The following is a 22,405-nucleotide window of genomic DNA, read 5'->3' as shown; positions in this document are numbered from 1 at the left end:
TGCGTCCCACTTCCAGAGTTCACTGCTGTTCATCTCGTCCACTTTCTCAATGAGTGTCCGGAATTAGGCCAGATTTCCAGAGTTCAATTCCTCTTCTTTCACTGACTTACTTAATGGGCTGGTCACTGGCCCCCCTCAGCTGGAGATTTCTGTTGGTAGTGCATCTCTTTTGCTTTTTGCCCAGGACACCCAGCCTTAATCCTGCTGCCTTCTCCCAGTTCTCCCTCTCTAGCATTTGGCATCTTTGAACCCATCTCTCTCCACCCATGGGTCTGCTTGCCATTTGTTCTCCATCTGCCCTTCTTGCCCATGCTTCAGTCCTTGGGCTCTCTAGCATCTTGCGTTCACCCCTGCCTTTCAGTTAGGATCGACGCATTGTCCTCTGGATGTCTCGTTACTGTGCTAGTCTCTTCCTCACTCTGCCCAGACTGCTCCAAAACCAAACATCAACAGTTTGTCTAGTACCTGCTCTGATCACGGTCTCGTTATGGTTCCCCAGCATTCTCCGACAGCACAGCACCTTAAGCATCAACCCTTTCTGTGGGTGCTTTGTCGTTTTCTAGGCCTGCCATCCACGTCACATGGCCATGTCCTGGTGATGCCATGTTTTCAATGTCACTGAGGACACATCCCTGCACAAAACAAAGTATTCGATTGTTTAACCGTAAGTGCCAAGGACGAGTATGCTCGGCCTTTTTGCATAGACTTGCATAATAGCCTGGCACTTAAGGGTATCCTGTTTTAATATTTTCCTGATTTGCTTTCCATCCTTTTCGTTATCTCCACTGCATTGGATGAACCTGTTTATATATGCCGAAAACTCCACTGTTCTCAAAAGAAGCCTTGCGTGTTGTCTGCTGTCGGCAATCTCAGCAGAAAGGTGGCTTACACTGAGTCACTGCTCCCAGACATTAACCCGGTTTGCCCTGACTCTGGATTTCAGGAATTAATCATTTCTCCTTTTTTCCACGCGTTTCCCATTCTTCACATCGATCAGTTATTATCATGGCATTTGTGTGACTCTGCCACAGCAGGAGCTGCACTTCAACCTGCTGGACAATTACTTAATGTGTCGCCTCTCCTGGAGTTTGTGCTTCCCGATCTTTCGGGCAATCTTTCGGGATTCATCCACCAGGATTTGCAAGGGGAACTGGAAAGATGGAAGAAGCAGTCATTCTGACATGAGCAGTGAATGCCCGCATTGGCAGATGAATCCAGGTCTGAGAGCGCAGAATGAAATTGAGGAGGAATAGCATCCTCGCTTGCAGCGGGAATGCAGTCACTTTGTGTGTCTCAATGGCGACTTTAGCGCATTAACTATTGAGGAGCAGATGTGATGCTTCTTTAATCATGAGGGCATTCTGGTACAGACTGGTTTAGAATGTGGAGCTGGATGTTAAGTTGTTTGTGTGGTAATGCACAGCAGCCATGCATGCACACAGATGGTAGAGCAAATGTCAACCCCAGTAATGGCATTTGAAGACCTAGAAGTTCATCACACACTAGAGCTACAGGGGTGGCTCACCATCATATCAAAGAGAAGTAAACCGGACACCGGTACTCAATTTGTTGTTAGTATTTTCTCCTCAAGCCTTGGATGACGGGCATGCACTCCTAAACCCTCACTCCTGCCAACACTGTGGCAGGGTAACTGAGAAATGCATCAAAGATGATCTGGTTTTGGAGCCTTGGTGATGGTAGCATGTCATTTTGGACATCATTAAACGGTGAAATCTTTAGGATGTAGGGCTATGTCTGTTGGCACAAAAGGGTGTGGTAATCATTGAAACTGCTGTTGGTACCACAGACTATGCTGGAATCTGTCTCCATAGTTCATGTTTTGCCCCTTTTGTGTGTGGGCCTCTGGAAGGTGAATCAGTATCGTAATGTACCCCACAGTGTCCACATTCAGCCTTTATACCAAGAACTCAACAATGGCCTTTGCTTCCAAAGGGCAGCCCGTGCCTATTCACCTGGCCTGATTTCCACTCCATCGATCCGTGTTAAGTAGTCAGTAGTCAGTAGTTTTTTCCGTGTTGTTTAACTGTATGTCTGTCATCAAATAAACGGAACTCTCCTGTATTCCTTTTATTGGTTCCTCTAATGAACACACTAGGCGCCTGCAGGCCATATAGAGTTGCCCGACATCAACCACCCAAAGGGCAGCAAGGTTTTGCCTGCCCCCGAAACCAAATCAGGTCCTCGGAAGCTACCTTATATGGTCATAAATGCCACCAGCTTTGCTCCCCTCCTTGCGCGGTACCTTTTTATTTTGTGGCTTAGCTTAAATGTAATGTTAAATCAAAATGCATCAGGAGTACGACATTCAGTTAATAGTCATGTGGTTTTTCCTTGTCTTGTGGCTTTGATTTTTCTATACAATAGATTTAGCAAGTTGTTTATTTCTTTTGATGAAACACAATTCGAAATAAGAGTGTTGCCAAGAAGCGACTTTATATATAGCTGCTTAGCGTGCTGTGTTTCAAGACTAACCATTGTGATTCAACAGGTTCCCGGCTGTGAAGAAAAAATTCATAGCCGAGTTAAAGGAACTGCGACACAAAGAGCAAAACCCTTACGTGGTCCAGAGCGTGATCAGCCTCATCATGGGCATGAAGTTCTTCCGCATCAAGATGTATCCTGTGGAGGACTTTGAAGCCTCGCTCCAGTTCATGCAGGTAATTTCGTCAATTATAACATGCTTCCCAACCCACATTTTTCGATACAATTTCAAATCAAAACTATATGTAGCAAAGCACGAGACTTTTCGAAACTTTTTCAAATCCGCATGATGTACAATCCCAAAAACTATTTTCCTAAAGTAGACTGAGCTTTCCATTGGACATGTTTTACCTAGGAATAAATGATAAAATAATGATTGGATATAAATGTTCTGTGGGAAGCAATGTGGGTAAAAGCGCTATATAAATAAGAAGTTATTCTTTTGTGGTATTGTTTTATTGGCTTCATGTTTAAACCCCTGGAGCACTGCAGGTGTGCCTACCTGTGGTGTAGATCCACGCTTTGTTGTCCTACAACAGTAACCTTTTGTAAATCTGTTCATTTTATCAGGGCTGTCCATTCCAAATGTGTTGCAACAGTTCTATGTCATCCTAACACAATACATACATTTTTGGGGGGTCATTTATTTTCTTCCACCTTCACTACCACCCCAATTACCCTCTAAACGCCTTATTCCTTCAAACTCTTAATTACATCTACACAATTACTTCCCCATGAAGCAATTCGAAGTAATTACAGTGAAAGTACTTCAAAGTCATTTACGTTGTTAAAACAACGGCATCAGTGGTCAAAGTGTACGAAAAGAAGTAGTGGAACTTTGTTGCCTACTGGCCTGCCCCTGCTCCCCGCAAACCACAGCACCACGCCACCTCCAAACCCCCACACCCACAAACGCCAGCTGTTTAAGGGAACGTTCAGTGCAGTGCACTGAAAGTGCAAGTTTAAACTTCTTCCTTCACTTTTATTTTAAAACTAAACCATTCTGGAACGGTTTCTTATTATAATAGAAGTGCAGGAACAGTAACACATAATTTAAAAAAAGTAGAGGAGAGTGCTCTAGCACCTTGAAGCGTCTCTTGTGCTAGATGGGATTATCAATAAAGATCTCAGACCAAATAGCCAGACAGACTCAAAGATGCATGCACACTCTCACACAAACTTGATTAAACAGAGGTCTTCTACCCTAATATGCATCATCTGCGACGTCATCCTATGTTGAAAACTGTATAACCGATTCATGGGAGGGATTGGTTAGGGGAACATATCTACTTATAGAATACAAATGGGTTAGTACTTTATTGGCTGTCTCTTATCTGTCAGACACGCCTTGAACTACCTCTAGATACGTATAATACTGATTAGAAGAGGACAAAAAGGCAGCGGATTGGTCTATGCAACATTTGAATAGCAGGTTGCCCCAAATAGCCACTGATTGGCTGGAATCCCTCACCCACCCTTGGACTTTAGGCTCGGCTAGCAGCCCCCTACTGCTGCATTGTGGGATTCCTTTCTGTCTTTTTCTGACTCGGAAGTTGCTGCTGCAGTCATTAATATAAAATCTGCATTCCGACAGACGCCCTCCCTTTTGTCTGTAGTGAAGGACGTTCTCTCTGATTTTGCCCCTCTTAGCATCTGCAGTGAACCTATCCTGCTCGACGGGCTCTATCCCTCCGGTGCTTAAATCTGCGACTGTGATGCCACTCCTGAAGAAGCCGGCTCTTGATCCCTTGGTCTCTGCTAATTTCCATCCCATGTCTCTTCTGCCTTTTGGTATGAAATTACATGAATCTTTGGTTTCTCCACTGTTGGTAAAGTTTTGTGAGTCTGCATCTCTGCTTCACAATTTCCAGTCGGGTTTTAGACCTGGCCAGGGCACCGAGACCGTGTTGGTCTCAGTGCTTGACGATCTCGCGCTTATCGCTGATCAGGGTGGAGTTGCGGCTCTGATTCTTTTAGATCTGTTGGCCGCCTTTCACACTATTGATCACTCCATCCAGACCTGTCGTCTAGCAGCTGCTTGCATGACAGATCCGGTTCTTGCTTGGTTTTGCTCTTTTCTGTCTGATTGGTCACATCGTCTTTTTCTTCAACCTTTTCTGTCTGCAGTCTTTGCTCTGTTGTGTGGTGTCCTGCAGGGCTATGCCCTATCCCCCACCCTTTTCAACATCTATATTCGGCCTCTTATCGCGCTCATCCATGCCCACGGCTTCAGATGTTACACGTATGCTGACGACACACAGATATTGGTTAGGCTGGATCTTTGCTATTAAGTCCATGAGACTCGGCTGCAAGATTGTCTATTGGCCGTGGGTTGCTGGATGGCTGAGAATTGGCTTAAATTAAACAGAGATAAGATCGAGGTTCTGGTGGTGGGTTCCTCTTCTGCTTCTTCCCTGTGGACTTCTTCCTTTCGGTCCTCTTACTTTCATCCTTTTCCTGCCGCTGTTTCAGTGGCCAGGAATTTGGGTGTCAAATTTGCTGCCTTTCTCTATGGCCCCTCAGATTGGTGCGGTTTGTCAAGCAGGCCACTACCAACTGAAGATTCTTATGAAGGTCTTTCAATTCATTCCTCCTGTTCATCTAAAGCTCCAGTAGTCTCTGCTTTAGTCCTTAGTAAGATCGACTAATGCAATTCTCTTTATCTGGCTCAGCATGATTACTTGATACAGCGTCTGCAGGTTCTTTAGAACTCGGCCGCCCGCCTCGCCACTGATACCCTCTTTCATGATCATATTTCTCCTGTCTTGAGATGTCTTCATTGGTTGCCAGTGACCAGGCATGTTTATTTTAAATCTTTGTGCCTTGTACATTGGGCATTCTATGGTATCGGCCCAGAGAAGCTGCAGCAAATGTTACAGCCTTATGTCCCCACTCATGCCTTGCAATCCGCTGGCCGTTTCTTTTAGCTATCCCCAGGGCGCATCATGCGAGAATCGGTGACCGCTCTTTTTCCATCAGAGCTGCTTCTTTGTGGAATGCTCTTCCCATCACTTTGCGTATGGTTTTGGCACTTTTGCAATTTAGGAAGGCCCTTACAACTCTGCTGTTCTAATGTCCCTGTCCCTCTTTTTCTTTTCCACTTGATTTGTTGGTTCAGCTTTAGCACCAAGTTGCCTTCGGGTGTGGTTGCGCTACACCTTTTGGGGTTTCGGGTTGTGAAAAATAACATAACATAACAACACTTAAGCAAAATGAAACCCAGGTGCTTGAGTCCCGTCTGATTGCTCGCCACTTTCCCATTAAGTCCATCATCTCTCATCAGTCTGGCCATGAGCCAGAATTTCCCTTGTGTAGTTGACATCACTATCTTCATCCAAAGCTTAATGAATAGCCCTTGTTTTCGCCTTCTGAATCACGTGTTTGAAGAGACTGCAAATGTGTCAATGATGACCTCTTATTTACTGCTATTTAATTCAATTATACTGGGTGTCATTGCGCCTCTTGGCCTCTAGAGACTTTGTCACTCCATCTTGTGTACTTTCTACACTTTTAATTGTCCAATACTTGGTTCTTGTGAATGTTTTCTTCTTCTTTAATCTAAAAGAAATGTCTCACATCTATGACTTATATGTCTGCCTCCCTTTGTGCTTTGCAGCTATTCCCATAAATAGCATCCTTTATCCCAGGCCAACATAGACACCTTTTCGTTTTGCACACAAAGCTGTTTTCCAGCGTCTCCTGACTCTGCACCCCTGGTCTGTAGCTGAATTTAATCTTTGCTCGAGCCGGCACCCATTTTCCTATCATGGCCGTCCTTTTCACGTTCTATTTTTATCTATAGCAAGCTTCTATATGTCTCATCTACCTTGCGTTGCTGCATATTTACAACGTATTGATCAGCAAGTTACTTTGTCTTCTTTGTATATAATCACTTAATCATTTCGTACATGTTTCTCTTTGTTGCTTCAGTTACATCGTTACTCTTAAGTATTTTCGTATTGTTTCAGTATGTCTGTGTACATCTTCTTCATGACATCGCTCTGCCCTCGTCAGATTTCACTCAGCACTCCATGCTGTCCAATGGTGCGTGCTGACATCCTTTCACACAATATCCTTCCACTCTGTGTGAGGGTGTATTCAATACGGTTGTCTGAGTACATATCATCTCTCATACACTCAATGTGGTATAGGGATAAAACATGGGATCCCATATAGGGCTCTTATACTGTTCCGGTATGATGGCAGTGAGGGGGCGGGAGTTAGGGAAAGCACGTCCAGCTGCTCCTCTACAGGAGCACTGCTCCGAACCACTGAACAGTATACCGTTGCAGCAGCAGCATCATCTTGTTCACGGTATCGAAAAATGTGGCTAAGCTCTACAAGGCCAGCTCTTAAGCATTGTCATTGTCTCTCGTGCATAATAACACTGTGTAGATTCATTATTTTGTGGTTCAAGCTTTTGTTTGAACCCAGCTAGATTATTCCACTCATTTGTACCCTTTTCTCTCCCTGGACCTTTGCAGTGCAGGCAGAACTTTCCACTGATGTCTGGATTCAAAGGGCGCAACTCCTACAGGAATAGGCGTTTGTTTGAATCCACACGTGGAATGCCTGCACCCCCCCATCCGTGTATACTTTTTATACACCAGTCATAGGTTGTGAGAGATGGAGATGTCCATTTCTACACTTTGAAGTCAATTTTCATGTTCAGCGCAGTATATTCTTGGGTGATAGTGGCTAAATTATGGCAGTTAACCAAACTCCTACAGGGAGGCATGGGGCCTCTTACAAGATTTGTGGTATTTCGGCAGTTAATCTGCAAAAATACCACCAAGCGAATTTACTGTTACCACCACCTGGTCTGGCGGAATTATGAGGATTTTGGCAGAATTACCACCAGCAGTAATTCTGTCTAAATGGCTGCATTTTGACGGTAAGGTGGCAGAATTATCTCCAGCATTTTGCTGCAGGGTTTTCTTCAACCCCATTGGCAAAACCATTGTTGGGTTGTGCTGTAATGCAGTGGTGAGGCAGCGGTAACTTCATTGCCACTACATTACTGCAGATTGTAGCCGCGCCAACTGACTTGTAATAACACCCTATATCTTTTTACACATGGCCCTTACACATGGCCCATCCTTCACCTTTCCTCTCTCCCCTTGAGAGTTGCTAGACCCTGCTGAGAGTTGATAGACCCTGCTCTTCCTGCCACGCTCACCTTTCCTTGTTATCCCTATGACGATGCTTCGACATTGCTGATCCCCCTCACCACATTTCCATCATGTTGCCTATCCCTTGCCCTTCCTTCACCATTCCTTTGTACTATGCAGTGACACTTCAGACACTATCCCTTAGATAGCATTATGTCTTAAACCGACCCAGTTCCCTGTTACTGTGCCAGGATGTTCTCCAATTATTGTGATCCTGTTCCATGTCATGGTACCAGGATCCTTCCACACTCCAGCCCTGCTGCATGACAAACAATAGAGTAGAGGAACCTGTGTGATTGGAGTGCCAGGGTCGTTAATATGACCCTGTCAGTGGGGCCACAAAGACTCCTCTCAAATGGTGGCTGGCATTCTATCAGGGCAATGCCAGAGTCTGACCAATCCCACAGGTGGTTTGAGGGAGTTGAGGAACCCACATCCCACCTGGAGTCATGTATGTGCGTTGGTGCCTCTTTTTCTGCCCAGGTCTCTCTCCCTTTCAGATAATGCCCCAGAGTCATAGTGAACAGAGCCCCTTGGTATGCTGACACAACACCCAGCAACTACTAGCATGCATCATACTTCCCATATAATGGTTAGTGAACCCCGGGAAGCCACATCTTGCATTTTCCAGAGAACACTGAAAAGTACAAAGAGTACCACAATGGATCTGGTTCCAGTGGCCAATCCAGAGAGGGAACAATGGGTTTCCTGACTGTCCCTGCCCATTCAGGAGCCCTGCGGGACACCCAGCACGTTCCACAAGGTCACCAGAATTGCTACAGTTGAACAGTGCAGAAGGAGTGGCAGGACTGGAGCCAGCGGGGAGATGCAGAGCAATGAGGGAGAGTAGGAAATACTCTACCAGAATTTTATGTGCAGTAACTTACTTGACGGAGGAGGTGAATGGGGACCAAATGCCACCAGGGAGCACACGGCTGGCTTCAAGGATATAGAGGCTAAAAAAAGTCAGGGCTAAAAGCCCTGAGGAAGATTCCCAGGAGAAATCCCAGCCCACTGGGAGAGGAGATGGCAGAGATTAAGGTAGACAAGGCAGAGACTGGCCCAGGAAGACGGCTTACCCGAGGTCCGAATGGGAGCTTAGGGAATTTTCTAGACCAAAGGGGGCGGGATGTATAAAGCAATGAAAGCCAGTCTTCAGTGAAAGGTGTTCTGTGCGGTCAGATGAGGTGCAGGAGGACCAGAGACCATAGAGGAGTGTGCAATCAGTGGAAGAGGAGTTTGAGGAGAGTACTTCCATATTCAGAGATATTTGTTTTGCTGTATGCTTGGGTAGAGGAGCAGCTGCATGCCTCTGCAGGAAATCCCGCCCCCTTACCTCCTATATGTTAGAAGCCTGAGATCATGCCGTGTTTGACCCCAACAGTTGTGCCAATACCGCAGCATATATTCGAAAGGAGGTACCCAATGAGACAACCCTATCGAATTTATCCCCCGAAAGGACGATAATCTGATGGAGAAACTCCCTGAAGGAATATGAAAAAGAGCACAGAAAGGTCTTGTGACGTCATAAGAGTATGAACGATGTCTCAGTATATTGGCTGAAGAGGATGTATGGATTGTACAGAAACTAATGATCAAGTAAAGTCATTTTTAATATGAAAAAGATTACATGTGCACGAAGTACTGAAGAGATTCAACTGTTCAATAATTGTACAGAGACTGAAACGCAAGGTAGACTAAGTAATCATAGAAGCTGGCTATATGTAGTGAATAGAATGCAGATGGAGCCGCCATTATATTGGAGCTGGACATCAGTATCATGAATTTTAGTAAGCCAGGACCCATGAAGAAGAAAGGGAGAATTGTGTTGCAGCAAGAATAAGCTGAAATCCTAGAGCTGCATGGTGAGGTTGTCTGGAGCAGCTAAGGTCGGCTATCTCTTCTGGAAAGGAGTGAACCTGCAAAGGATGAATAATCCCTTGTTAAGGTGTAGAGAAAGAACACCAAGAGTGCCAAGTTGTATTCGTTTAGAGCATTTAAGACCTGCATAATGGTCTCCTGTCACTTGAGCCAAGGATGAAAATAGTCGAACTTGAGTCCCAGAACGCGATAGTGAATGCTCACACTGGCATGTATTCCCAGTGACAAGGATACTTTGCAAGGCCAAGTTCAAAGACCATCTTCATGGCAGAAGGCATGGGAAATGAGAGATCTTCCCCCCGCACTTTCCCTGTCCTCCTCCCCTGCACTTGCGCAATCTCAATGTCACATGGCCTAGTAAGATCATTGTCTCATCTTCCCTCTGTTGCCCCTCCCTTGCCTCATCACGCCTTGAAACACTTGTGTATATGCACGTTATAAATGCCATGCCATATATCATATCATGTTTGGCTAATTTGGTGGGGAGGTAGAGTCAGGCCCACCTCATTGCACCTGGGCCTGGGTTTAAGTGCTAAGTGGCCCGAATGTTCCAGACATGGCACAAGCGTGCCAACCAATTGTAGTGGTCCATATAACGAAGGACTTTATAGTTTAAAGACCAATGAAAAACCACTTATCTAATGGTTTTGAAGATTAACTGTTTTAGAGGTAGTGATGTATTACTCAACTGAGAGTGGGCAGCCAATCGCAATCGCAATCCTAGTTCCTATATAATGTGTACTTTGATGTTCCTCATAAGCATATCCCGATCCCCTGTAGGTTTTTTTTTATTAGTATAAAGTCTATGTTGAGGGAAAGGGTAGTAGAGACAGGAGTAAGATGAGCGTGGAGGAAGAAAAGCGTGAGAAAGAAGGAGAGAAATGCCCAGAGACAGAGTAGAGAGGAGGAGTGGGAGAGGAGTGAGAGTAAGAACTGAAATGCCATCTACAGAGAGAAAGGGTATGACAAGGCAATCATACTACCCCTGTCTAGGTCACCTACAAAGTCCCAGCGGGAGAAAGTGAGATAAGGCTATGGCCTTTAGGCCTCCACATAGTGCAAGCCAAGGCAGTAGGAGCACACTGTCTATATTGAACCACAATAGCTCTTTTTGGCGTATGGAAACTGGGTTAGGAAGGTGGTAGCCAGTTTCTCCCTTGAGGGCAAGCTTACAAGGACAACCCGTCTGAGCCAAAGGTCTCTTTATTTGTATGTTCCATCTTCATAAAAGCCAAACATTTACTGGTATTGGCACATTATTTAATGACAACATTGGGTATGGCCTTGAACTGTAGCACATTACCGTGTGATGGTGCAGCGACTTTGGAACAGATGTTACCAGTTCACCCATGTCAAAATGTCCTAGTGCTAGGTATTCAGAACCTAACCCAGTGCATAAAGGAACTCCTTAATTTAACTGATTCTTAAAGTTCCATAGCTGTTTCAATCATGAAGCAGTAAGCACAACCGTATCCCAAGGGCAACAATAGCATTCCAGTGTTAGAAGGCACTCTCTCTTACTCAAAGGAACTATCTTTCAATCCACCAAAATGAAATGACTTCACATCTCCAAAGGACATTCTAATGTGTTTGGAACTACCAAGAAGAGAAGGCTTTAAAATGACTTGCAGTCAAACTAGTCAAACAGAACCGGCTCTTTAAACAATTTTTCAAGGAGCCATGTAAATGCCCAACTCACTCTCCCTGCTATAACTACCTGAAGTATATTGATTACCTGTGCTCTCTTCAGTCTTGGCCCATTCAATGTTGGGTGTTCTTCTTTTAGATGTACGCCTTAATTTAGCCGAACATCTATACATTGATGCAAAAAGTACCATAGAGCGAGTTTAAAATGAGGGTCATTCATTTAATATTTTGACTCCGTGAGGTTGGTTCTACTTTTGGGTACTCTGTGAATAAGGAGGACTTGTGATCTGCTGTAATCCTTCATTCCTTTGTAAATTTAAAACAACATATTTTAGCCCAATCTTGAGAAGCCAAACAAATGTATTCCTCAAGACTATTACCCCTACTGTTGTTCTTCCATATTGTCATTGGAGCTGAGAAAATGAACTGAACACATGCCTCCTTAATTGCCAGATTAGCTTCCTTAAGACCTGCACCCAGGAACGTTTTCCCCAATGCAAACGCAGCGCAAATGGTGGTCTTCAAGAACAAACCTTTGCTTGTGATAAATGTTGATGTCCGTCATAAAAACTTATTTTAGTGCAACCTCCTGGGAAAACCTACTTTTCAGCCAATAGTGGAAGAGAAACTATCTTCCAGTTGTCCCCACAAATGTTTTATTCATAGACCATGGTGTGCGGATAACGAGTAGACATTTCTTGGAGAAGGTCATTACCAAATCTGTGCTTTTCCAGAGGATGACGGTCAGGGTTCTGGATGCACATGATTTAACGAATCCCAAAACGACCTGGCCAAGTATTATAGCTCCAGTCCAACCATGGCAGTCAGCAGACACCATGCATCCATATTCAACTGGAATCCATATCATTGGGGGTAACTCTTTAGACCTCTTATTCATCTCCACCTCTCTATCAGCCACTAATACTGTCACACCATCCATATCTGATCACTCAATTGTTTCCACCACCATCTCCTTTCCACCCTTTGACCTTTCCTCACCACTTGCTTCACCTATTACTAAAAGGAAATGTAAACCTTTTGCCATCCCCCCAGTTCTGTCTGACCTACAGTTCTCACTCTCCTCCTTCCACCAACACTGCCTTCTTCAGCTTCCATTCCCTACGATATGACTCCTTCTCCACTCACTTCCCACTACTTACTTTCAATACTCGACCATGGATCACCCTATTCATGCACTGTCTCCGATCAGACATGTGTCTGCGGCTGCGCAAATGGAATACCCACTCACATGAGGACCTGCAACTCTACTTCTCTTGCCTGAACTCTCTCAAGTCCACTCTAGATTCAGTGAAAAGGAAATTCTACCTAATCCTCATTGACACTTAATCCAACCATCCTCTATGGCTATAGTGCACCCTAAATTCACTCCTCACTCTCCTAAGTCTGACTCTCAACTCACAGCCAACGACTTAGCTGAATATTTTGCTGCCAAAATTTCCAAAATGGCCTTCCTCACACTCACCTACATTGTACACTCTGCCTACTCTAAAATCATCCCTGCCTCCATCTCCCACTTTGATCACACGAATGCCGATGTAGTCCTATCTCTACTGATGAACGCAGAACCCTCTTTTGCCCCATCAGACCCTCTAGCTCCTCATCTAGTCAAGCATATTGTCCCTTTAGTGGCCTCTCACCTTGCTGAACTAGTCAACCTGTCCTTCAACTCTGTTTGCTTTCCTCAAAACCGCCACAGTCATCCCTCTACTAAAAAAGCAAGGGCCTGACCCGAACAAACCAGGTAATTTTCGCCCTGTCTCTCCTTCTGCACTACTGTAAAGTACTTGAAAGAGTTGAGTTCATCTGTCTTGCCAGTTTCTTAGACATCCACAACCTTCGTGTCCCCCCTAAAAACAGGGGTCCACTCCTGTCACTCCACCGAAACTGCTCTCATGAATGTGTCTGACTTCATCGCCTCTGCAAAGTACTCAATTTATCATCTATCCTAATTGTCCTTGACCTGTCTGCTGCCTTTGACACTGTTGATCACTCTGATCTCCTTAATACTCTTCTTGAGGTGAGGTTTGCAATCAAGCCCTTGCCTGGATTCAATCCTACCTCACACCTTGCCAATTCTCTGTCTCAACAACTCTCAACTCACTCCTCTAACTGTTGGTGTTACACAAGGCTCTGTCTTGGGCCCTCTCCTCTTTACACGCTACACATCTGCTCTTGGGGCATTAAACTCCTCCTTTGGATTATCGTACCAACTCTTCGCAGATGACCCCCTCCACCTCCAATCTCCTCCTTTCCTGAACTCTCCTCTGATCTCTCTATCAAAATTTCAAACTGTGTTTGCTCTCTGTTAACTATTGGATGGCTTTGCACTCTCTGATGTTAAACTCTACCAAAACGGAGATGCTCTTTTCCCTGCCAAAAGCTCTCTCATATTTCTTAATTTGCCTATCCAGTTCCCACTGACACTCTCCCCTTCTCTTCTTCAGCTAGAAACCATGGTGTCATCTATGACCCATCTCACACCTTCTCTACTTTCATCTCCAAAACTGAAGAGCAGCTCGCCTCAACCTCCTAGATATTTGGAAAATCAGACACCTCCTTCCTTTCAACACAGCCAAGCATCTCTTAATGACTCTTGTCTTCTCTAAAGTGTACTACCATGCCAGCATCTTACTCTGGTCTCCCCAACTATGCTTTCTGGCCTCTCGACAAGATCATTAACTTCGCTACCAGGACTTTTTTGAACCCCCTCACTTCACACCTACTTCCTCATACCGTTACCAGGCTGGATGGCTGATGATGCAAAACAGGGCCAGATTTAAATTCTTCGACTGGGTCACAAATCTATCCACTGTAAGGCTACGCTGTATCTATCCTCCTCTATCCAATTCGACAAGCCTTCTCGTAATCTCTGCTCTGCCTCCTCGACTTTCCTTGTGGCTCCTCGTCCTCTCTGTGCTTCTGCTCGCATCCGCTCTTTCTCTCTTCTTGCTCCACTTGCATGGAATTATCTTCCTCTGCAAATCCGTGAAATAGTCCACGCAGATTTGTTCAAAACCAAACTAAAAGCTGACGACCTTGCCTCAGAGTTACCCTCTTAACCTACCTCTTATCGGTTCTATGTTCATTCATCGCCCTTGTTTTTCCTGCTACACTTTTTGCTGCAAAAAATCATTGAATTTTTTTATTTTGCGGGGGGTCCCCTCTCAATCCCTCCTGTTATTTATTCCATATACACCATCCAACCCTACCCCTTATATGCCCCCCATATTTTTCAATGTTTTTTTCGGCAAACATTTTTCAGCAAAAAGTGCTGCGAAAAAAACGGGCGATGAATGAAGGTTGTACCCTCTCATCTGCCTGCAAGCTAACCTTTTTCCCTCATCTCTAACCTGCCTCTTTCCCTCACGTCCTCTGCCTCCACTTTAGCACTGCACCCATCATAGTCGCATACTTAAACATTTTCGGGGGGGAGCTGTTGCACGGCTGGGAAATGGCTGCCGCCTGAAAGTGCTCCAACGCAGGCCATCAAATATCCTTTCACTTATCCTGCTTTGCCAGTGTAAAATATTGAAAATTGCACCCGACTTGAGCTGAGACCTTCCATTGCATGGTGGCGGCTGTTAGAACCTCTTATGGCACGTCCTACTACCCTGTTCGGCAGCCGGCCCCGTGGGCGCGCAGTCGCCGACTTCAACTGCAGAGGCGGGAACCTCCAAACCGGCGCCAGCATCCCCTACCGACTCGCCCCGTTGTGGACCTGCCCCTGGGTTTTGCGACCGACGGAGCTGCAGAGCTGAGTGCCCAGATTTGGACCCGATCGTCCTTGTTGATCGCAGTGCAGACAGGGGGCCGGAGACTAGACCGGAGGTGGACTGTGTTCGCGCTCCCTCTTGGTGTTCCAGCCGAGGGTGTGGGAGCGACCGGGCTGTGCAGCGACGGTGCAACCTGACCGTGCTGGGTAGTAGCCCCACATGCCCTCATGTGGTCCCTGTAAGGCCTCTCCCCTCCGGAATTTGCCGCAACCCGGCTGAGGAACTCCTTCTCCTTGAATCGTCCCTGCGGTCCTCTGCTTGGCCGTTCCACATGCCCCAGCGAGCGGTTGCCACACCTACGAGGGATCCTTCGTCATGACTTTGTCTCTCTTACCTTGAAGCTGAACCTGGCAGGCTCACCAATATGTGGGAGTTGGCTTGCCTGTCCACTTCCTTCTGCCCCGCAGTACCCCGCCCAGCGCCCTCTGGATATTCCACACCTTCCTGGCTAAGCCCCCTTCATGTGTTCCGCCTGGGACCCACAGCAATCCTAACACTGCAGTCAACGGCTACCCCCTCCCATCGAGTGAGGAACATTAATCTTCTTTCAAAGGTGGGTGTTTCTTTGTGTTTGCACCCCCTGGAACTGAATATATCCTGGCCCGGCTGGTACAAGGTGGATGGGCACACCCACGTGAAGTCTGGCCTTAAAGAGCGACATATCCAATCAAGGCTACTAATTGCATACTTCAGCATGAGGAATTATAAAGTCCTGGCTGCCCTGACTATTCTGTGGTGTACACTTATGGGGGCCCCTGTTACGTTCTGGGCTCAACCGGAGGAACCCACCGGCCTTCCCCCTCCATTGCTCCTGCGGCGCTCCGGACCCTCCCCCCGCCCCTCTCAAGAAGTCAGTCTCTCCTCCTTTGCAGCCCTGGTCCCTCTCTACTACTGGGTTTGGTGTTGGCAGCGTGTCACTGTCCCATACAGTGCTCTTTGATCCCCAATATTGCTCGCTGTGAGCCTTGGAGTAGACTGCGTAGTAATTACAGCCTTTCACTGCAGGGCCTTCACCCTGCTAAAGACTCTACGTGCCCTGCTCATACCTCTTGACTGGACCCCCTCACTTGATGTGACTGCCAGCTGACAGTGGTGATGTGATGTGATGGACAGGGCTGGCTGAACCCATGGCCCATCTTCAGTATAACCCCCCTATCACTGCCATCCCTTGGATTGGCCGCACCCCCCAGTAGGAAAAAACTGTCTTTACCCAGGAACTCCGGAGTGGGCCCACGGTGCTTGGGGGCTGGGTGGTCCAATCATCTACACTCCCTGAGTAATAGGTGCTTGGTTAAACATTCTGGTACTGCTGGCATTATGCATTACCTCTGGAATGCTGCCTGTACTCTGTATATCCCTGTCCACCCCCTGGCCTACCTACACACCAGAGCTGACCCCCACATAGATATCTCATTAGACGGGTGGGGACTGGTTTGACGCTGGTCTCCACTCCTGTTGTGAACCTACCTGGCGCGAAGCCATCTCGTTGACCAACTATCCCTGTCTCTGTATGGGGAACCCTAAGAGACAGTTAAAAATTGAATAATATGCCAGATCAGATCAGCCCCTACCGCCCACCTACAATCCCCCTGGACCGTCACAACTGGACATCTCAATGCTCAGACATTGCTGGCTCTAAAGGGGAGCACAGATAGCTTGGAGGCTAAGATAGATGCTCTCACCTACAAGGTGAAAGTCTCAGCAGTCCAAATTGAAAAGCTGTGCGGTCATTTGTCTAAGGCGGAGCAGCGAATTGGTGAGGGTGAAGACAAAATAGTGGTTCTGCAGCGGGGAGTCGCATCCCTTCAACAGAATATCAAGAAGGTAATGTCCAAAAACTATGTCCAAGAACAGTCAAGCTGCCAGTGGTCACGGATCTTCTTGCCAGGGAAGGAGGCACTATTCTTCACCATGATCCAGGGTCTCTGGACCTGAAGGCCTGGCTCCTGCAGCGCTAGAATTAAATGGCTACGATCTCTTAGTGGACTGCAAGGAAGTTCTCGCCAAGGCTAGTGCATCGTCTACTTTGAAATGCTACGGACTCCAGTGGAAGAGATTTGCTATTTGGTGCCGTTCTCAGAAGATCGACCCACTGAGGGTCAAGGCCCCTCAGGTACTTCCATATTTGCTGTCGGCCAAATCGGGGCTGGCCCACGCCTCCAAGGTTCATCTGGCGGCTATCTCCCGCTGCACCAGATCTGCAGGACGACCATCCTTGTGGTTGCACCGATTGGTCAAGGAATACGTCAAGGGACTGTTCTGCTTGTTTCTGCCGGTGAAGGCTCTGGCCCCGGTGTGGGAGCTTAATGTGGTGCTTACCAGGCTCATGGGACCTCCGTTCGAGCCTATGCATTCTGCACCGCTTAAATTCTTGTCGTGGAAAACAGATTTTCTCGTGGCCATCACCTCTGCACAATGAGTGGGGGAGATCCAGTGACTCTCCTGTAAACCTCCTTACTTGACTTTGTACGAGACGATGGTGGTACTGCAGATGCACCCCTCCTTCATGCCCAAGGTGCCGTCGGACTTTCATCTAAACGAGCCCTTGGTGGTGTTTGTGTTTTTTTCTGACGCTTTTGTCGCCGGCTGAAAGGACTTTGCACTCACTGGATGTGGCTAGAGCGCTCAAGTTTAATTTGGCCCGCACAAAGAGTTTTCTGGAAAACCTCTCAGCTCTTTCTGAACTTTGGTCCTGTGAACCGTGGGAAGGGCCTGTCCAAGGCTTCCATTTCCAGTTGGCTCTCCGGATGTATCACCCTCTGTCACTGGTTGGCAAACCGACCGCTGCCTTGCTGTCCGAGAGCCCACTCTACCAGAGCGATCGCTGCTACAACAGCGTTCTTGTCTGGTGTGCCCCTGCTGGATATCTGCAGGGCTGCTACGTGGAGGTCGACTCACACCTTCACGAAATTCTACTGTGTTGACAGGGATTTCAGGGAAGTGTCCAGAGTCGGGCAAGCAGTGCTGCGCGACCTGTCGCTTGAGTCTGAGTTTACAACCCTATAAGTGCTGCTTAAGGACAGGCTAGACAGGAACGATCATTACATTCTAGCTGATTAACTGAAGTGGAATAATCTCCAAGAGACATGAAAAGACTCTATGGGAACACCAGAAGTGATACCAAAATGTCGTTTTTATTTTTTTATTTAGAGTGGATCTGTATGCCACTACAGCATTTTACCCAGTGCAGAGGCAGTCTATGGACAGTTGAAAAGAGTCCAAGTGCAATTAGAAAGGACCTTGTGTAGAGACTACCCCTCAATTCCCTTAGAGTTTAAACGATGGTGTACCAGAGTCAATCTGTGAAAAAATACACATCCTTAATTCGCAATTGCTTGTCACTGTATATATTTTTATTATTCTCAAACGGGGGTAATTTTAGAAACCTATATCAAAGTGGACGTTCTTGGGCCAGTATGTACACTAATAGTTGAAAATCGTCAACTACAAAGGTCAACCAGTTTCTGAGTCGAACACATTACCTCATTCGTCGGGATGACGAGCCACGTGGCAGAGACCTGGTTTGCAGATGGGCCTCCTTGCACCTCCTTACTACTGTTTCTCTACGCCTCCTTCCTCGCAACAGTTTTGTCCAGTCCTCAACAGAGTGGATAGTCTGTACCGCTGTTGTCTAATTCCTGGGTCCCGATCACAAGTGTGTCATTCACCTCTATCCAAAATACATTAGGAATGTATTGTTAAAATAAGATATAGACTTCCATCCAGCTGTCATTGATTCGGAGTTATGCTCCTAATAGCTTGGGTACTCTGGTTCTGTTGATAACCTAAGAGGCACTAGTTACAAAGAAGTTAAAGAAAACGTACAACAGTGCTTCACTCATCCCATATCTCCCTGTATCCTGTGCTTGGTATTAATCATTTCACCCAATGACGCCATCATTGAAAATATTGATTGCAACACTGACAGATTGATTACCTATGGCATATTGGTTTGATAATTTGCAGCTGCTGAATATTGAATTGGTCTAGAGCATTACCACAGACGTAACACCATGGTGGAAGATCAATGTATGGGCTACCATTTGGTAGTGGGAGGGTTGAAAGTGGTTGATCCATCTAAAAAGGCGGTCCAGGTTTTAATGAATAAGTCAATGTGCTGGTGAGTGATTTGGTTGAGCATGCTTCAGAGTTGTGCAAACATTTGTGAGTCACTCTACTGTATTACGCAGTGATTCAGTTCCAAGTGATAAAAATAGAAAAAAAGCTTCTGAGTGTTTCAGTAGCTGACCTGAAATGTCTGCATAACCCCCCCTGGTACTTTGAATGTTATTCGATGGTGAAAAAGAAATCCTCCGAACTTTCAGATCAGCAGTAGCAGCAATATTGTATTAGAGGGAAAAGATATGCATCAGATCTGCCAGAACTGCATCCACATTGAGACAGTATTGTGTTCCTCTTGACCACGATCAATACTAAATGTTTCCTTTATTTTTGTCTTCCAGGAATGTGCGCATTATTTCCTTGAAGTTAAAGACAAAGATATCAAGCACGCATTGGCTGGCCTCTTTGTGGAAATTCTGGTTCCGGTAGCAGCCGTATGTGTATTTTCAGTGTCCATAAAAGCCTAATCAGATTGAGGGCTAGACCTTAATATGGTCGTGAAAAAACCCTGTATATTTCTCGTTCTTTTTTTAGGCCGTCAAAAATGAAGTGAATGTTCCGTGCCTCAGGAATTTTGTTGAAAGCCTTTACGACACAACACTTGAGCTTTCTTCGCGAAAGAAGCACTCGCTGGTCAGTGGTTAAAAGGTTTATGATGAATCGCTATTATAATTATTTAGAATTGCAAAGATCACGGCATGTGCTTGTTGGTGCAGAGTTGAATGTTTTATGTGCTTTGAGAAAGCCTCTCCAAGCCTGCCTATCCGCTAGCCTCCTACTGTCACTCCAAGGCAGTCTTGTGGGATTTCATGGGGTAAGCATTGGCTCATGGTGGGATTGCGGGAACTCGGAATCACATTAGACCATTGGCACTTCTTTCCCTAGAGTATCATGACCTGTTATTTACTTTCTCGAGGCCATGCTTTACAAGATGGAGGCAAAACGCTAGCCACGGTATGTTGCTTCTCAGTGGTGGGGCCTGTGTGTGGCATTTCAGTTTTGTGTTATATTCCTCCCACCTTTCTTTCCTTTTGAATCATCCTCCATATTGGGCAAGAATTCCTCACTACCCCTTGTGCCCGCGTGCCCTCAGCTGTGGGAATAGGATCTGCCCCGACCTTGCACCCTTGGCTTGTGCTATCCCTATGCATGCCGCAGCTGCCCCAAGTTTGTAACTTGTTACTATATGGTGTCTTGCATTGTCTCAGATCTAAGCCTTCTTAAGAAAGAGCATTTTCTTTGTGCTCTATGTTGTTGACTCCCGCCTAGGTATCCTGACAAAATACATTGGATTTGTTCTACATTGCTCTTATAATGTCTTTAACTAGGTATCCCTGTGAAAGTGCATTGCATTCTCTTTACACTGTGCACAATATTGTTTATCTCCTCTAGGTACCTCTTGAAAGTGCATTACTTTGTTATATACTGTGTCTCCGATGTACCTCAAATCTAGGTATGCCTCTGAAAGCGAGTTATACCATTTTGTATAGTGTGTTTTCATTACTAGTTTATCCCTTTGAAAATGCAATGATCTATATTGTGCTATATGATGTTCACATCTAGGATCACTAAAAAACGCCTTGTTTAATTTGTTCTGGTATGCTGACATGGATGCATCCACACTGTGTTCCTGTTTCATTGTCTAGACACCAGTATGAAAATGCTCTACATTTAGTATGCATTTGGGTAATCCTAACATAGCACATTGAGTTGCTTCATTTGTATGTCATATGTAGGTTTGTTTATGTTTATTCGTTTATATTGCGCACCAGACCCCGAAGGTATAAAGGCGCAGGAACAGCAAGGTTATTCTCAGCTTGTTTACAGTGCTGTGCTGTAATTTACAGAGTGTACATAGGTTAGAACAGTTGCGATAGATGCTGTGATAAACAGTTTACAAATATACGTATTTACATAATTTTACAAACCCAGGTTAAGTTATCGGTCGTCGTTCTTTATCCACTGAATGTAGTTGCGTTTGAAGTGGGGGTAGGTTTGAGGTGTCCTTAAAGAGAGTGGCAGGGAATTCTAGTGTTGGGCAGCTTTCACCTGGAAGCTGTTACCGCCCGTTATGGTTTATTTGAACCTGGGAACTGTGAGCAGATTTGCATTGGAAGTTCTGGTGGGCCTGTTGGGCGTGTATCTTTTTATTCTGTCGGCTAAGTAGCGGGGGGCTGCATTGGTGAGGCATTTGTATGTTAAGGAGGCTATTTTGAGCAGGATTTTGTCAGTGGTAGGGAGCCAATTATGGGCTCTGCTGACGTTGGATATGTGTTCTCTCTTGGGGATGCTAACCGCTGCTCTGAGAGCATTGTTTTGCAGAGTCTGGATTTTAGTAATAACATATTTGTTAGCTCCTACGTAAAGGGTGTTACAATAGTCCAGTTTTGATAGTACAAGGGCTGTGGCTAGGGTAATGCAGCTCTGGGTGGATAGGAAAGGTTTGGCTGCTCTTAGCTTACAAATGTAGGCTGTAGAGGAGGCCATAGAGCTAACCTGTTTGTGGAAGGAAAGGGAGGAGTCTAGGTAGATTCCTAGGGTTTTCATTTCCTTGGCTACCTTGATAGAGTTGCCATCTATAATGAAGCTGGTGTAGTTGTGATCCAGTTTGTTTAGGTTAGGGGTGGATCCAAGGATGATGAGTTCAGTCTTGTCATCATTCAGGCATTGACTGTGGGAGGCCATCCATGCCTGGATGATGAGGTACACCATGTTCACCAAGGCCAAATCCTTGTTGTAATCTGCCGTCAACGGGATGAAGATCTGGGTATCATCGGCGTAATTAGTGTAGGTGATACCCAGACCGTCAAGATCATCAAACTGGGGCTTCGTGAACACGTTGTACAGTGTGGGAGAGACGCATGAACTCTGAGGGACCCCGCAAATGATGGGGATGGGTCAGCGGATGCTGAAGTGGAGAAGACACGCATTGACCTGTTACTCAGGAATGACGCAATCCAGCTGATGGCTTCTTGAGAGAAATGGGCTGCCGAGTCCAGGTGGTTATATAGGATTTTATGATCTACTAAATCAAATGCTGCAGAAAGGTCTAAACGAAGCAGTAAAGCAGTTTTCCCATTATCTCTCAGGGTGTCGATTTGAGTCTTAAGATCGATGAGAGCGGTTTCTGTCCCATGTTGGGGTCTAAAGCCTGATTGCCGGATTTCCAGAAGATGGTTTAGTTCAAGGTATTTTTGTATTTGTAGATAGCCTGTTTTATCTAATATTTTGAGCAGGAAGGGGACGGTAGTGATGGGTCTGTAGTTAGTGGGAATAGAGGGCTCTAGG

The 22,405-nt window shown here is 45.9% G+C and overlaps 1 protein-coding gene across 7 annotated transcripts in view; it reads left to right on the top strand.

Moving 5' to 3' along the window:
• Window positions 1-22,405, top strand: part of FRY (FRY microtubule binding protein) — a 1,191,674-nt gene that overhangs the window by 542,814 nt on the left and 626,455 nt on the right. For all 7 annotated transcript variants that reach the window (XM_069639765.1, XM_069639761.1, XM_069639760.1 and 4 more), the window contains exons 8-10: window positions 2,510-2,678; window positions 19,459-19,551; window positions 19,652-19,750. In XM_069639765.1, coding sequence (XP_069495866.1) covers window positions 2,510-2,678; window positions 19,459-19,551; window positions 19,652-19,750 — 361 coding nt within the window. The remainder of the gene's footprint in view (window positions 1-2,509; window positions 2,679-19,458; window positions 19,552-19,651; window positions 19,751-22,405) is intronic.

Source organism: Ambystoma mexicanum, chromosome 7q (genome assembly GCF_040938575.1).
Source record: "Ambystoma mexicanum isolate Mex_15411 chromosome 7q, UKY_AmexF1_1, whole genome shotgun sequence".
NCBI classification, from domain to species: domain Eukaryota; kingdom Metazoa; phylum Chordata; class Amphibia; order Caudata; family Ambystomatidae; genus Ambystoma; species Ambystoma mexicanum.
The sequence above is the reverse complement of the archived record's forward strand: the minus strand, read 5'-3'. Positions and strand labels throughout refer to the sequence as shown.